This window comes from Ambystoma mexicanum, chromosome 4p, assembly GCF_040938575.1.
Source record: "Ambystoma mexicanum isolate Mex_15411 chromosome 4p, UKY_AmexF1_1, whole genome shotgun sequence".
Classification (NCBI taxonomy): domain Eukaryota; kingdom Metazoa; phylum Chordata; class Amphibia; order Caudata; family Ambystomatidae; genus Ambystoma; species Ambystoma mexicanum.
Genome location: NC_090927.1, coordinates 137,211,185 through 137,228,593, shown reverse-complemented (window position 1 = coordinate 137,228,593; position 17,409 = coordinate 137,211,185). Strand labels below are relative to the sequence as shown.

The window sequence follows — 17,409 nt, the reverse complement described above, 5'->3', positions numbered from 1 at the left end:
TAATGCTTGTTAATCTGCTTAGAATCACATGCTGTGCATAGACTAGTGAGCAGTACACGGAGTTGGAGGTGGGTTGTGGGTTGTGAGAAGGAACAGTAGAGAAAAGAGGTCTTAGTACTGCTTGTCCCACCTGAGAATCAGACCTAGAATGAGTGTCTAGATAATAGTGTTTTGTAAAGGTGTGTACAGAACTCCAGGTTGCCGCTTTGCATATGGACTCAAGAGGAACATTTGCAATGAATGCTATGGATGCCCCAGTGCCTCGAGTAGAATGTACTCTAGGCTTGAAGGGCAGCTCTCTCTTTGCAAGAGTGTAACAGTGTGATGCATTTGACAATCCACCTTGAGATAGCTGATTTAGAGACAGGATCCCCTTCTCTACCATCTGCCACTGAGACAAAGAATTGTTTAGTCTTTCTCAGTGTTTCAGTTTTCTTCAGGTAAAACATGACTGCCCTGTGCATGTCTAGTGTGTGAAGGCTTCTTTCGGCCATGTTACTAGGGTTCTGGAAGAAAGTGGGTAGTTCGATTGACTGGTTCACCTGGAACTTTTAAATAAATTTAGGCGCAAACCTGGGATGTGTGCGCAGAACTACCTTATCTTTGTGGACTGTAACAAAGGGTTCTAAAACAGAAAGAGCCTGTAGTTCGCTAACCCTTCTGATAGAAGTGATAGTCACTAGGAGGGCTGTCTTAGAAGTCAGTTCTTTCAGACTTGCTTTATGCATAGGCTCGAAGGGAGCTCCCATGAGCCTGGTTAAAACCACATTCAGATCCCACCCAGGAGCTGGGTGAAAGACAGGAGGATAAATCCTCTTAACTCCTTCCATAAAGGCTTTAATCAGTGGTATCTTCCACCACAATACCTTCTGCTGTGATGTGGTGTAGGCTGATAAAGCAGCCAGATGAACGTTTAGGGAATTAAAGACTAACCCAGTGTCCAACAGGTGGGTTAGATACAACACAATGTGTGAGGGTGAGCAATCGATACGATTGATACCCTTGGAATTGCACCAGATGACGAAACGGTTCCACTTAGCATAGCAATAACGTGTATGAGGGAGTTGCAGGTGTCCAAACTCTGATCTCAGGAGCCAGGCTGCTAAGTTCAGGGTTTGGGGGCACGGGTGTAGGGTTTCTCCCCTGTCCTGAGACAATACGTTGTACGGGCAGGGCAGCTTGACTGGTGGGGAGAGGGACATTTCCATCAGGTGAGCAAACCAGGGTTGGCGGGCCCACATCGGGGCCACTAGTATCATGGTAACTGGTTCCTGGTGCATCTTGTGCACCATCTTGTTGAGAAGGGGAGTCGGGGGGTAAAGGGTAGACAAATTTCCCTGACAAAGTCATCCAGAGACTGTTCCCCTTGGACCGGTTCCGGGGGTACCTGGAGGCGTAGTCTTGGCATGAGTAACGAACAGGTCGATCTCTGGGAACCCCCATTCTGCGAAGGCTCTGGATACAATGTCTTTGTGCAGTTGCCATTCGTATTCTTCTGGCAGAGGAAAATCTCTGCGGAGTACATCTGCTAGAAGATTGAGTTCCCCTGGAACTTGTTGGGACAACAAAAACATCTCGTGTTTGAGAGCCCATATCCAAATGTTTTGGGACAGCTTGGATTGCCCTGGAGAGTGAGTGCCCCCCTGTTTGTTCAGGTAATATATTGCTGTAGTGCTGTCGGTTAAGATCAGCACCGTCTTCCCTTGCAGTTGTACCTGAAAGGCTTTCAATGCTTTGAACACTGCTAATAGCTCCAGTAAGTTTATATGATTGGACGCTACTTGAGGGGACCACACTCTGTGTGCTGTCTACTGAAGCAGGTGAGTGCCCCAACCCATGAAAGATGAGTCTGTCGTGAGAGTGGCTTCCACTGCAGGGGTGGTGAAGGTTTTCCCCTTCAGGAGGTTTTCCCTCGACCACCACTGCAGAGAGAGAACGAGGGCTGGCGAGACAACCACCAGATCTTCCCATTGTCAGCTGGCCTGACACCACTGGCCTTTGAGCCACTCTTGCATGGGATACATGCGCAGCCGCGCGTGGGGAACCAAGTATATACATGACGCCATCATCCCCAGCAACCACATGGCTTTACGTACCGTGACCTCTCGACTGGCTACATATTGAGGAATCAAGAAAGCATGTTCTGAATCCTCTCGCTGGAGGGGAAGACAAGACCGTCTTCTGTCTGAATTAGTGCCCCCAGTAATTGTTTTACTTGGCTGGACTTCTTTTCGTTGATTGAAAAGCCCAGGCTGAAGGAGATCTATTCTTTTTTGGGTGTTCGAAAAACAAGCATCGAACGAGTCCCCCGTAATGAGCCAGTCGTTGAGGTAAGGGTAAACTGGGACTGATAGTCTGCGCAGGTGTGCTGCTGCCAGGACTTTGGTAAACACCCTTGGCGCTGAGGCGATGCCGAAGGGGAGCACTTTGAACTGGTAGCGTTTGTCCTGGTTCATGAACCTTAGGTATTTTCTGTGCGCTGGCAACATTGAAATATGAAAGTATGCATCTTTCATATCCAATGTTGCCATGAAGTCTCCCCGTTTCAGCAATGGGATCACTTCCTGTAGTGTTACCATGCAAAACCTCTGGGGTTTTATGAACTTGTTCCCTGGGTGCAGATCTAGAACAGGACGCATGCTGAGATCCTTTTTGGGTACAAGGAAGTACTGAATAAATACCCTTGTTTACCTGAAGAATAGGGACGGCTTCTATGGCGTCCTTTCCCAGCAGTGCTTCCACCTCTTGAATCAGGATCTTTAGATGGTCCGGTGAAAGGCGCCGTGAGCACGGCAGTCTGAACTGTGGAGGTTGGGAGAATTCCACACAATAACCGCGGGCGACCGTCTTTAAGACCCACTGGTCGGAAGTTATCCCCTCCCACGCCTTGAAAGATGTTAATCGCCCACCGACCGGGGAGGCATGGGAGGGGACCTGGACTTGGTGGTCATTTCTGACCCGAGGCCATGGCTCCTCTGGGATTGGGGCCTCTGCCTCTACCCTTGCCGCGTTTCTGACCTCTCGAGGGATAGTAAGCGGGGCTTCCAGATATTTGCTTATTGTTTAAGTTGCCCGTGCTGTAGTTGTTTTGACCGGCACGAGCTTGTCCTCGAAAGGACCGCCGAGAGTTATTACCCCTCTGGGACAAGCGTTTTTTTGTAATTTGTTGCAGAGACTTTAAGGTCTCAGCTGCTTCTTGGCTGTCTGCAACGCTTCATCCGCTGCCTTCCCAAAGAGGTTAGACTCTTCGATGGGCATATTAATATCAATTATGTCTACCAGACCAGAGGACCAAAAGGTGATCCGGAACATATGGGAACCCTCTGGTATCGCCACCCTGGGAGACCTGGTGGATGACCAGGGTATCCACACATTCTCTGAGCTGCACGAGATGACAGGGATCCCGCTGGGTCAGTTCCTCCTACATGGGGCGGTGTTGAAAAAGCTCAAGACGCGATGGCCAGATATAGAGACCCTCTACACCGGGCACAAAGTCATCGAAAACTTGCTGAGCGCAGCAGAGGGGGGGCACGTAACGTCTAGGCTCTGTGAGATCCTACTCGATAGCACTACACATAAACTCAAGTGTAAAGGTAAATGGGAATCTGAACTAAATATGCAGTTTGGAGATACGGAATGGGAGGCCATAACACATTACCATAAGAAAGTATCCAGGAATGCCCGATTCCAGCTCATTCAATTCTACATTATCCACAGAGCCTACCTTACCCCAGACATCTTGAAATTCAATGGCACTGGTGTGGCGACGTGCCCCAAGTGCCAAGAACCCTCTGCCGCAATGACCCACATGTTCTGGGGCTGCCCGGCTATACAGACCTTCTGGTCCCAAGTTCAAGCTAAGGTAGCAGAAGCGGATATAACACTTGACGTACAGTCCCCTAGGGCTTGCATTCTAGGCTCATACCCGAGAGGCAAAAAGAACAAGCCTCTTAACAGACTCAAGGATTTAATGTACATCCTGGCTAAAAGACGTATCGCCATGGCCTGGAAATGCCCCAGAGCCCCCAACGTCACAGCATGGTGGGAAGACCTCCGTAGATGGTCTGTTGCCGAAACCGGGGCCTGGGAGCTGGCGCAGCGACAACAAAAAATAGGCGACTCGGAGGACCTTCTACAGTGGATAGCCCTCACAGTGGCTCTGTTCCGCACCAAAGAAGACAGCTCCTCCGGCGAGGACCTGGACAGCCCAGGCACACCCTAGCGCAAATGGTCAACAGCACAACGTCCTGGTCTTGGTTTAATTTGGGCGGGGGGGGGGGGGTTGGTGGGAGTTATTGCCACAAAACTGATTATTAATCTGATGATACTGGTTGTACTGTATTGAAAAAGCAATAGATTTAAAATAAAAAAAAAAAAGGATCCTGCCCTTCCTGCTGGGTTTCCTCCCAGTTCTCCGTAGTCTCTAGTTGATCTTCTCCATAATTATCCAGAAAAGAGGATTCCTCTTCAGTATAAATGTCCCTGTATGTGTCGATGTGGGCCATGTCTTCCTGTTGGAAAGCCTGAGGCTGCACATCTCATATTTGAAGGTTCGGGTCTACCTGAGCCTTTTTCGGCGGAGGCTGGTCAGCAGAACTGATAATCTGCTCCAGCCGGTCCATGCATTTTTCACTAGTCCATTTTGAGGACCTAAAAGGGCCTAGGTGAGGAGAAATCTCGTTCTCTGCCCTTTGGCGTGGAGGAGCTTCTCAGGGTGTCAGAGAGGCTCTTGACTATCCACGTAAGAGTCAACGGAATCGCGGCCCAGGTCCGTCGAAAATCTTTCTGCGGCCTGGCCCATAACTTCCTGCGGGACCGGGATAAGGCCCACCGCCGCTGTGATCCTACCGATGCTCTTCCTGATAGTAACCGAAGCGTCGTGGGACAAAGCCTCTGACGATGTAGCGGTAGCCGAAACGCTGTCCGCGGAACCAGAAGGCCCAACGGTCGGGTTGCCGGGTAGAGGCCTAGTCGTAACTTTTGGGCCTATAGAGGCCTTGCAAATGGTCAAAGTTTCGGAATACAAAACTTCGGCACGTGTAGATTGGGGAGTAGCACCCTTATTAATTTTAGTTTGCCCAGTCGTCATGCGCTGCTGCGGATGCGGTGAAGGCTTTGGATCTACACGATCCAAGGGAACCGTCGAATCTTTCCACGGACCTGTTGGCGCTTTCGCCTTCTTCGACGAAGGCGTCGAAGATGGCGTAGGGGTTGTGTGTTTAGTGTGATGTTTCCCTGTGCCCCTGTCGCCGGGTGTAGTCCATGTAGCAAGACCAGAGTCAAGCCTGAAAGGGTCGGGGACGAGCGTGGCGGACCTAGAAGTGTCCACCTCAAGGTCTATAACATCCGCATTGGACGTTTGGTCATCCGAAGTACCCCCGTCACTTTCGGCTGGTGTTGCGGTGGGGGAGGGAGGCTCCACGGGTGACATGCCGTACGCGGCCCACCGCTTTACACGGTGATCCTCAAGTGTCTTGGGCTTAAGGAGCTTGCACGCCGAACACCGCTTCTCATTGTGCTCTAGGGGGAGACCGGCGTTACACGTCCTGTGCTCGTCCTTCCAAGGATATCTGGCCCTACACTTAGAGCAGAATCTAAAAGGAGTCCTTTCCATAGCCAAAGGGAAGGATGACCAGACCGAAAGGGAAAGAAGTGGCAAGGAGGAAAGACATAACAAAATGGCCACCCCGAACCCACTCTCCCTACTGTATAGGTCGGCCAGAAGGCCAGACCATGTGGAATCTGGCTGCCGGATCTTAGGAGCCGAGACCACAGCCATAGACGATTTCTCCGTAGTCTTCGAAGATGTTCTTATTAGGCGAAGTGACTTAACGGGGGATAAACCGAAACCTCAGTAAAGATAAACAATGTCTCTAGTAAGAGCTCTGCTGTAGGTCGACCAGTTATCTGGGCAGAAAAAAACAATCTGAGGGACCTCGGCGCGTGAGGGATTTTGGGTACTACACATGTCACTATAGGGATAGTGTTACAGACACTCTTATGCCGACGTCCCCTTTCGGTCCCCGAAAGACAATATGCAATACTCCGCGGTTACCACTGGATGTCGAACCATATGCACAGCATGTGATTCTAAGCAGATTAACAAGCATCAGAAAAATAAACATGTTTAAGCATGGATTTTTGTTCATGAAAATGGAGAGGCATTGACAATTTTAAGAACCTGTAATGTTATGCAGGTACTAATATATCCTACATATTTAACATGACTACAGATTGGTCAGCAACACGCATCCTCATACCATTTGCCGGTAATGGGTCCTCCTCGGTCTACAGTCTCAGGGGACTGCAAGTTATACAGTGTGTTACCGTCACAACAATGGAACCTTTTTATCTAGGGAGCAACCCCTTGGTTTTGTCCAATGTGAGTGGATCCTTTGAACAACGTTGTGCCTTGCTGGTGGCAAGGGGGGGGTCTCGGGGGAAGGGGGGCAGTGGGGGTGGGAGCAGCAAAGGGAAGGGATGTGCCAGAGAGGAAGAGGGCATTGTTAAGGATTCTAAACTCTAGCCCGGTGGACAGAATTTAGGAGGCCACACAGTTATCATGGACAGTGGACTCTGGGAGTTTAGCCAAACCCAATCAAGGTAAGTGTGGAGAAGGGTCAAGGCTAAGTCTCAGGAGAGGTGAGTGAGGTCAGGAGTCCACAGAGTCCACACAGTGAAATACACAATGATTAGACTTCGACAGCAAGTACAAAAACACTAAGAAAATGAATCAAGCAGGTTATATTAGCACACAACATATACACAGTCAATACTATGCAGGCAATTCACTCCAATACTTGGAATGAAAGGTAATTAGGCAATTGTATCAACTGTCCATAGGAACGCCCGAACTTTAGAAGTCCAAGGCTAAGCTGAATGGGGCCTTGTGCCCAAAAGTTCAAAGTACTTTTAAATTGGAGATAAAGCTAGAAAATGTTCCTGTGGGTGTGAAGATGGATCCAGATGTCTTTCAAAAGAAATGTACAAGTGAGCAAATGACTTCTTATAGCTTCTAGAGCACTTTTCTCAACAGGCGTTTTAAAAGCAATGAAAAGGAAAAGTAAATCAAAGTTCTTCACAAACTTTATAATGGAGGAGGATAGGGGCACAGTTAAGTATTGCGACTACTCACTGTCCGCATCATGTTTTTTCCCAAAGGACTTGGCAGGTCGAATGGGGGTCACTGGATGTAGGTTGTCCCGCCGTTGTATCCGGTAGCAGACGCCCAGGAGTGGCAGATGCAGGTTCTGGTCGGGTCCAGCTGCTGAGTGCAACCCTTTCCAGAAGAGAAATTCAGGACTCTTCAAGGCACTCTACCAGATGGGGGATGGCCGGTTCCAGCGACAGTCACCACACACCAGCGACAGCAGACGGCTCAGTAGTTGCGAACAAAGGATGCCTTCCAGGCAGGAAGGCGACTTGTAGAACTAGCGGGAGACCACCGAAGTTTAAGTCCAAAAAGTAGAACAGCGACACTTCAGCTCAGTTTTGCGTTACCATGCTAGGTCAGTCCACCGGGTGGTCCAGGGACACTTCTGAAGGCTCCAGGCTGCTGGATTGTGAGAAGGCGTTGAGACTGGTTGTTCCCACCAGACCAAAGGGTCGAAGCACTAGCAAAGGTCTTCTTAGATCAGGCAGTCTAGCAGGGCTTCACCGACACAGCAGCAAGAATAGTTGCCAGGCCTCTTCAAGATTTGTCCTCGGGTCTTCCGTCGTCTGCACAGCTACACATGCTACTTGGCTCCTCTTCTGATCTGCTGGAATGGCTGCAGGACTCCTCTTATTTTAAATTCAGGTGAGTGATCAAACTTAGCCCTCCAATAGGAAGATATTCCCCACACATGCACACCAGCAGTGGTCCAATCAGGGACCACTGTGGGGCTGACTCATGCATGCACACTAGACATACTGGCACCAGTATGTGTATTGGGAACAGACCGTCCCAGCCAACTTCCTGAGCCCAAGCACACATGGCATGCACTAGCCCGCAAAAACGACAGCTTTCCCGGTTAAGTGCAGGACCATAAAAGGGAATTCCTGACCCGAGAATGAAGGAATAAGGCCAAAGAACAAAATGGCAATAAAACAAGCAAAAGAACCTTGTGGCAGGGCCATCTTAAGAATCTAGCCACAGTTGGTAGCAAAATACGGTAAACGCGAGTGAGCCAATTAAATTATAGCAAAAAATGTAATCGCTGCCACCAGCTTGTCTTCAGATACATTTAAAAGTAACCAGAAATCCCTTGCGTGTAAGACTAGGGTGATACAAAAGTATCCCCATTACACTGCAAAGGTGCATCGTGCAATATGAAAATGTTACCCAAACAGAAAGTCAAAAGATAAAGCGAAACAGTTTTCCCAGTACTGACAATCTGAAGGACCAGTCACTTTCACCAAAACAAAGGAGCAAAAGGCCAGGGGAGTGAAGTTGGAGGCTTCACTTCACTGTAAAAGGTAAGGACAAGGTGTAAAACAAAAGCAAAGAGTTTGGAGGTCCAAAGAATATGGAGGGAACGTTGCCTAAAAAGACAAATCTTTCCTAAAAGGCGTGGCAGATTAGAAGAGGAGGGCATGGCAGAGTTGAAGACAGGAGCAGATTAGTAGAGGGGGTGGGGGGAGTAGTACAATATAGCAGTGGAGGGATAAGTGGAGAAGGGGTAGTGGAGTAAAGAGCAGGAGAGGAGTAACAGCAGAGGAGAGAGTACAGCAGGGAGTAGAGAAGGTGACTAGAGAAGGTGGACTAGAGGTGGGGAAGGAGAAGTAGAGGGAGTAGTAGGGGTAGTGCAAGTGGGAGTAGCAGAGTAGAGGAGGGAATGGAAGTAGAGTAGAGGATGGAGGAACAGAGTAGAGGTAGGATTTGCAGAGTGGATGAGGTTTTAGTTAACTGGAGTAACATTAAAGGGTGGCAGCAATGCCTAGAAGACGAGAGACATTGAGGGACAGAAGGAGAGTAGCTGTGGGTAGAGAAGGAGAGTAGTGCGAGGTATCTGCATGGCACCATACTATACCCCTTTAGAACACTCACCACTGGAGTAGGGGCAGTTTTAGGAAGTCCCTGAGGAACTTTAGCTGGACAATGCTTATAGTCGTTAGGACCTCATATCTAGTATAAGATGGATCTTAGAGTCAACATTCATCACCTATTAAGCTGAGGTCAGGGATATTTGGTTTAGAGAGGAGATGCTTTTTAGAGCGAGAGGAAGTGCCATTGGGCTCAAAGAAAAACAAATCATTGAACCATCTATGAAACTTGGATTGTTTCTTGTGCCATCTGTGACACAAACATGCTTAAATGTGAATGAAAAACTGATAACTATGTACACAAATAATCAATTGAATTAAATTATGTAATAAAACAGAAAAATCCCACAAGCATGATTAAAAATGAATTTAGCATTAGCAGGTTGTTGGAAGGCCTAGACCATTTATTTTAGTTTAGTGGACATATGTATGACGCTTATACCTGTGCGTTTCCAGGCACCTCAAGACAAGATGGGGGGGGGGAGGTGGCTGTGAGTGACACGTGATTTAAGAAGACAACAAGACTAAAGGAACAGTTATATCGGCCTTGTTTCAATCCCACCATGCAAGTGCATGACAAGGTGATAAGTACAAGGGGGTTTTGGGGGGGGGGGTAGAGGGAGAGGTGCAAGAGTGCGGGTAGGCAAGTGCTTTCCAGGCAAGGCGGCAAGTGCCAGGGGAAAGAGGGGGGGCCGGAGGGGAGGAGAAGTTCAGTGTTCAGGAGAACTGGGTTGCGATGGTCTGGGAAAAGGAGCCCAAGGGCAAGTGCTGGCAAAGGAAGCCGGGTGGGATTGGTAGGGGGGTGGTCTGGTTCTGTACGACTCTGAAGGGACCAAGCCCCACTCGGCAGGTGGAGAGTTGAGCATGGGAGGGGGAGAGGGAAGGAAGAGGAGAAAGGGACAGTCTTGAGAAGTTTCCGGAACTTAAGAAGATTTCGCTCAAGTCTGAGGGAGGTAGGGTGAGGGGGGGGTGTATAGAGGCTGTTCCAGAGGGAGGCACAAGCTGGGGAGAGGAATCTACCTCCCGCTCTCTGCTTGGAGAAACATTTGACTTGCAGAGAGTTGGAGCCAGAAGACTGAAGGACTCTGGCTGGAAGGTATTTCGGGAGGGAAAGCTGGATGTAGAGGGGTCCCAGGACCCAGACAGCCTTCTCGATGTGAGAAACCAGAGTGTGTGTCACCAGCTAGTCCCCGGGGATCACTCAGGTGGCAAGGGCACAGCCATAGTCTTTGGACCCAGACCCTGGGGGTGGACCAGTGTGGGAGGATCACCTGGGTGAGGGTCTTCAGGGAGTGGGACACCTGATGGCAAGACACTGTACCCCCCCCCCATAACACCTTTACTCCATCATTCCAGGTAGAATATTGGGAAGTGTAACTACCCACCCTTCCCTTCCCTACACGACCACTTTCACACAGACAGCCCGCTCTGGGAGAAAACAGACTCATACCAGAGGATTGTACCAGACATGTCCCACTACTATGGTCTGGCAAAGTCAGGCAATTACTGTTAACAATTCACACCAGACTTCCATTAAGCTTCCCCACACAGATAAAAAGCTGAACACTGATCAAGGCAAAGCACACAAAGTAACAGCATTTTCCAGGCGGCAGCTGAACGAGGGGAGAAAGGCAGCAAACCGAGAAGGGAGAGCAAGGAGGGAGATACCCATGACCTTTCTGGCGAGAAACCGTTACTTTCCAGAAACCGTCAGATTAAAAGGCATAAGGCCAGGAAACCAGACTGAAGAATCCTGCCTTGTGTGTCCGAGACACCCGGGTCCCTCAAGACCCTCCTGCATGACTGTCTGAGTCAGTGAGGAGCAGCAGCCGCCGTGGTACCGTCCTTGGCTCCAGGATCAAAGCAGCGCCAGAGAAATCAAGACAGTCGGTGAGTTGTGGAGACCTATGCAAGACTGGTCTGTGTTGAAGTCAAAATTAGAAGCGGAACCATTGTATGAAGAGCGCAAAACTGAATATTATTAACGTGTGCAATAAAGACCCGAGTAAATCTCAGTTGCCGATGAATGTTTGACATTTAACATGAATCAGAGAAGGTTTGAGGCAAAGTAACAGAGTGGTCCGGAAACACGGGGTGTGCTCAATCGAAGGTCTCTGTGTGATGTACCCAGCAAAGAAGTGGCAGAAACAGAAAGCAATAAAGTGAAACTTATGGATGAAGTAAATCGAAGTAGTCCTTTGATGGTTTAAGTAAAATCCATTGCACAGTTGAAAGTCTGACTTTTGAGAACAAAAAGAAAGCGAAGAAAGTGAGATTATAAGGTCCCAGCCTGATCAAGAGAGACCTGGGGTCCAAGCCCGACTGAGGGAGACCCATGGTGCAAAATAAACCAGAGAACTTGTGAATGTGAAAATCCTGATGAGAAAGGAACTTTGGTACTGGTTTGTTACGCCAGGCACTTGGCAATAAGACTTTTATTGGGAAAGAGGCTTTGGCGCAGAAGGCCCAGATACCTATGTTTTGAACGGCATCCCTGTGGCAGAGAAGCCAGTGTGCGAAGTTAGAGTGTGCCACCTTGTCCCATGCAGAAAAAGTGAGGAAGAGAAGGAAACTGCTCAACTAGCCTGGCATTGTTTCTTGAACACTTTTCTTTCCCACACCATTTGTATGAAGTAAGGATTGGCAATAGGTTTATTCGTATAGGCCCTTTTATTTTGACAGACTCCTCTAGAACTGCATTATTATTTGATTGTCATAGCTTGCTCCTATCCTTAGATTTTGGGTTAGTGTTAGAGAGGCGTTCAATCAACCCATTGAAGTTCAATAAACACCCTTGAACTGTGATCACGTCTCCGTCTTCATTGTTTGATACCATGCCTTCCTTACAATGATGCAAAGGGTTTTGAATTTGATCCTTGCAGTCACTTGAAGTCAGTGGAGAGATTTTAGGGCTGGAGGCAAAGGAGAAGTCTTGCAGAACTATTCTGAATTAGATGGAGGGTGCAAATGGAGGAAAGAGGAAGAGGCTATTGCAGCAGTCAAGCCTAAAGAGAAGCAGGGCTCTAGAGATATTGAGCTTCTGGGGGAAGGTGAAGAAAGGTAGAATGCCCAAGGAGATGAAGCTGAAAATGTGACTTCTTGGCAAGTGCCATGATGTGTGGAGAGAGGGGAGTCAAAGATGATCCCAAGGTTTTCTGCCTCACCAGCGGGGGAGGGGACCCAAGGAGTCTGGCCAGAGTGAGGGTAAAACTAGGAGCAGGCATCCAAGTGAGAAGGATCTCAGTCTTGCTGGCGTTGATGCAGAGATCATTGCAGAGCACCCGGCCTGAACAGCAGTCAGGTATAAGGCAAAAAGAGGAGGTGGTGGTGGTAGGGGAAGGCAGCTGGAAAGAGCTGCGCGTTGTCTGTGTAACACTGGAAGTGATGAGTAGGTGGAGATCTGGTGGGCCAGAGGTGCCAGGTAGATGATGAAGAGCCATGGTGATAGGATAGTAGACTGGAGGGACGCCACAGGTAGAGAGCTGGAGGAGAGAATACTATTTGAACTTGGGAGGGTCTGTCAGAAAGGAAATACCACATTTTCTCATGATATGTGATTAATAATGTAAGAAGCATAAATAGACAGCTGTAGGGGAAGAACGTGTTTCCTTAATGTAAAGAGAGCATTGACATTTTGTTTTTAAAACACGGGATGCTACAAAGCATCTGCATGTACACATTTGAAGTACATGATACTTGTGCCTGAATGCCATGCCAACTCATATTTGACCTACTGCGGTGTGTAGACCATTGCAGTAGAGGTATATAGGTGTTCACTATATAAACTAAATGAACGGCAGTGGGCATGTGACATACTGAAACCAGGCCTGGTAGAATCACGGACATTACCTTTTTAGTACCATAAAGTATGAGAAAGAGTGCCTGTTTAACAGCAGGCACTTCCCTGCAGTGAAATAGTCTTCAATATGAAAACCAAAAAAAAAAAAAAATACTAAGAAAAATATAGGAGAAACTCAGCATGTTCTCTCTGCCATATCTAAGTATGTAATATAGACAATACACTCTTGCTATTTAATGCCAGAGGATGGTCCACTGAAAACACACTTTAATGGACACCTGGACAGTCCAACATGCCAAGCCATACAAAGGGCAGTTTAGCATGTCACCAGCTATCATGAGCTCCTAAAGCTGCTCAAAGCATTCAATTTCCTGGAAAGCAATCTTCACTACTGAACCCCTTCATAGCCCAATCTCAAAGTCCTTTTTAAGAACCTTCCCCACAGAAAAAAAATCTTTGCTCCTTGCATTACAGACTTACATTTTATCCTGATTATTATTTGCAATGACTCTACCTGCTGGAGGTTATATAAGGAAGGATCCAGAAGTTTGCCAACAATGCCTCCTTTCCAAAAATGTGCAAATATGTATTTAAATAAATCCTGAGTCACCAAGTAGTGGAACGCCAATAGCATCTGGTCTGCTGAAATACAAACTCACGACTGGGACGGCACCATCACATTCATTAGTTGGCACTGGCACACATACTTCAAACAACTTTCTACAACGGCCCAGCATGGTATTTGAACAGATGGGTGGTAGTCTTACCTCTGGAGCAAAGTAATCTGGACGGAGTTTGGCAAGCAGGGCCAATCTCTGGCCTAAAGACTTGGCTTTGTTGGCACTCAGTAGCAACTTTCTCATTTTTCGGCTGTGGCGAATGGGAATATCGGACATAAACTCAACACCGCCTGCTACTACCACATCACAGTTACCTGATTGAATTAGGCCGATACCTGCAAAGCAAAGGAATCAAATGGTGGGTGAAACAGCACTGCCTAATTTGAAAACAAAATAATCAAACAGGCTAAAACACCATTTGAAACACTACCGTCTTTACATAAAATGAAGAACTGAAAGCTGCATAGTAAAATGGACAAAAAGAAATCTACTACAAATATGTTGGAGGTGTGCGATCCCTCAGCAGACCATGCACTGAAATATTGCAATACTGGCCTGTTGAGCCAAACATAGCTTCTGGTAACTCTTGGTTTCAAGCTAACCTGGATTTCTCAGACATGAACCAAGAGCTAAAAAGCTCCTAACAATTTTGATCCCTGGGGTACAATATATCTATGAGACCGAGAGATAGTGAGAGGGGGGGAATGGAGAAAGAGACAAAGGGGGAATGGAGAGAAAGGAAGAGACCAGGAGGTAAGGAGAGATACTGAGAGAGAGAGAGAGAGAGAGCAAGGGAGATCACCAAACCAAGAGAGGGGGACAGACCAAGAGAGCGGAATTTACAGTGGGCAGTTGTAGGAGCACAGTGAGACCACAAGGTTGTCTTGTCATGTAAGGTCTTCTCCCCTCCAACTGCTGTCCCAGACTTAACTCCCCTCCAATATCTCCCACTACCTTACACTACACACAGATCACCCACAGATGGCAAGGGCTAGAGGACAGCCAATCAACCCCACGTCTAAAGTCTCCTCTTTAGTCTGAACACACTGTCCCCACATCAGTGGTTAACAAAAGTGCTGTAGCTCATCAGATCTGGGGCTCTTCCCTTTATATAACATACAGCCAATATTCCGCCCTCCCGCACCTCTTCACCCCCCAACCCCTGTTTCCGGAAAATCCATGGAATTCAAATCACCACTTAGGATCTGGGTGCTGCCTACCTGAACCCAGCAGCACCACAGATTTAACATCTGCCTCTACCTCTATGCTACTAATCTCCGCAACCCCCTCTCATTGTCTTTGCAGACCGACACGTAGCGAGGGCAACAAAAATGGCAGAACACTATGCAATACCACACTAATTACATCATAGGCACTCTGTAGATTTGGGCATGAGTAGAGTAATAAGTACAGGTTAATCACACTATGATGAGGTTAAATCACACGCTCCCTTTCCTCAATACCTCTTGGATGTCATCCCAGTGAAGTGATTGAGACTAAAGACCAGAATCCTCAGATTTTTTCACAGCCCTCTGGTGAGGTGTGTGAAACCATGTATTGTAAGAGTAACCAAGAGTTCCAACCAAAAGACAGGCTGAACGTACTTTGAGTAGTTATGGGAGAGCAGTCAGACTTCATACAAGGGAGGAGCAGGAGGGAAGCGTTTCTCCAACCCCATAACTAGGTACTCATCTGGAAGCATATCATTAGCTAAGCGCTTTAACCCAGACACTAGCCAACAGACCAGGAACACCTCATGAACCTGGTTATATCATGGAATCCCGACAATTTAGAAATGTAATCCCCTTGATATCATAAATAGGAGTCCCTCTGACAAAGGAATAGCATGAGCCCTTATCTTACGACAACTCTTCTTCACAGAATAAGAGCTAAAGCCCTGTGAGAGATGACGGTTTTACGCGCTCTCTCACTTTCACATCAGATTAGAACTTGGGCCCCCTGTTTTTCCATGGGCCAAATAGAAGTAAAAGCTTTGTGGTCATAGTGAAAAAGTTTTCAAAGTTGTCCTTCTGCAGCCGGTATGTAGGATATGCAGGTGGCGACCCGCAGCCAAATATGACAACTCAAGGAGCCTGTATGAGGTTTCTGGCATGCAGAGAGCAGACCCTACAATGGGCTACAATGCAACTACTTCGATAGTACAGATTGCAGTCTCAGATACAGTTTTTGACTTCACATCATTTAACACTGGAGATCCTCATGTCCAAAACCTATCTTGAACATAATTCTATAGTCCAGTAAAAATCATTTTTTATGTACTGTTTAAATGTGTGTGGTTTTATGGCCTACATTAGCTACATGGATAAAAATCAAGCTCAGTCCCACCCCAAAAAGGGGTAGTGGAGCACAAACTGCTAGGTCACATCCCTTGTGCATGAGACCAAAAGCACCCCAGACATGTTTCAGCCTTGTTGGATGTCCTCAGTGAGGGGTAGCTTGGGTCTCTAGGACCAGCAGGCTCGGGACCCATGTCGGGGAATATCCATCCCACTTGGGGCGACTTCCACAAAACAAAAGGGTAATGGCTGGAAGGTTTTTAATTAATCATAACCATAGGAACAGCTCTGGTCTTTCAAAGGCTCCGGACAGCTGGATCCTCGAGAAGGCCCCACTAGGCCAAGGGCTGAAGCAACGCTCCAGATCTTCGGAAATCGGGTAGTCCAACAGGACTTTACTGGGCCAGATGCAGGAAGGGATGCCAGGCCTCTTCAGGAGGAGTCTTTGAATCTTCAGTTGGCTCTTAGTCCACGTGGGGTCTTGGCTCAAATGCTTATCTAAAGAAATAGCTGCAGTAGTCCTCTTATCCAAAATGTAACCTGGATGCAAGTGCAAGCCCGCCAATGGTAACTATCTTCATCTTTGAAACAGCCAGTAGTGGTCCAATCAGGGGCAACTATTGGTTTCACTCATGCCCATACAGACTTACTGGCACCACAGATGTGGAATGGGACCAGACAGTCCCACCCAATTCCTGGGCCATACACACATAAAGCAGCACAAGCCTGCGAAAGCAGCAGCTTTCATAGGCAAGTGCATGACCTTATATGCAATTTCCTGACCTGGCAAGGCAGGAAGAAGGCCAAACAACAATATATAGAAATCACAAAGGGATACCTGAATAACCTCCAAAACCCTTCAGGTAAACAATCTAATTTAAATCAAAAACTTGGGTTAGGAGTAATGAGGTTGCAAAGGTATACTAAAAAAACATAACACCCCACAACAAATTTGGATCTTGCAGAAAAATATATTATTTTTATTTCTTTTCATCAATATACACTTGTACAAAAAAAAAACATAGACACTATATTTGTCCAATCCTTTTAGACCAAGCCTTTCAAAACCACCTTTCATACCAACTCATATTCACATATTTACCACAATATTATAGCACATATCACCAGTGTACCTTACACTGCAATTTGTTCACTAAATTATTTTGGCTCTATTTTAACAATTCGGTGCCTATCCTGCAGCCACCTTTCTAAGCTGGTGGCCCCTTGTCTACATACGTTTCAGTCCTCTACTGGCACAATTTTTGCCCCTAGTTGTAGGTGGCAGGTGTTTTTCACAAGTACATAGTTCTCAGTCACCTCTGGCTAGTATTTGCAGGGGGCTTTTATGTATCGGGCAAAATTGTCCTTCAGGTTCTCGCAGACCCCAGCATGGTTTTGGAACCAAAGACGAGCTTGAAGAGGACAGCTGTTGCAACTCCTGGACTGTTGGTTTGCCTGATGAAGCCCTGCTGCAGGTCCGAATCGCCAATTTCATCTCCACAGAAGCCCTGCAAGGACGACTTCTCCCTTGGAGTTGGTTGGACCAATCAACTCGACACTAAGCCACCTGGATACCATTCTCGGAGCTGGTTGGCTCAGGAACAGCGAGATCTGCAGCAACTGCCAGGAATAGACGTCTTCAGGTGCATTTTTTTCTTCATTGTAAGGT

The 17,409-nt window shown here is 47.5% G+C and overlaps 1 protein-coding gene across 2 annotated transcripts in view; it reads right to left on the bottom strand.

Annotated features, from left to right (window-relative positions):
• HADHB (hydroxyacyl-CoA dehydrogenase trifunctional multienzyme complex subunit beta) overlaps positions 1 to 17,409 on the bottom strand; it is a 679,110-nt gene that overhangs the window by 258,440 nt on the left and 403,261 nt on the right. For both annotated transcript variants that reach the window (XM_069605580.1, XM_069605579.1), the window contains exon 8: positions 13,591 to 13,778. In XM_069605580.1, the coding sequence (XP_069461681.1) occupies positions 13,591 to 13,778 (188 nt within the window). The remainder of the gene's footprint in view (positions 1 to 13,590; positions 13,779 to 17,409) is intronic.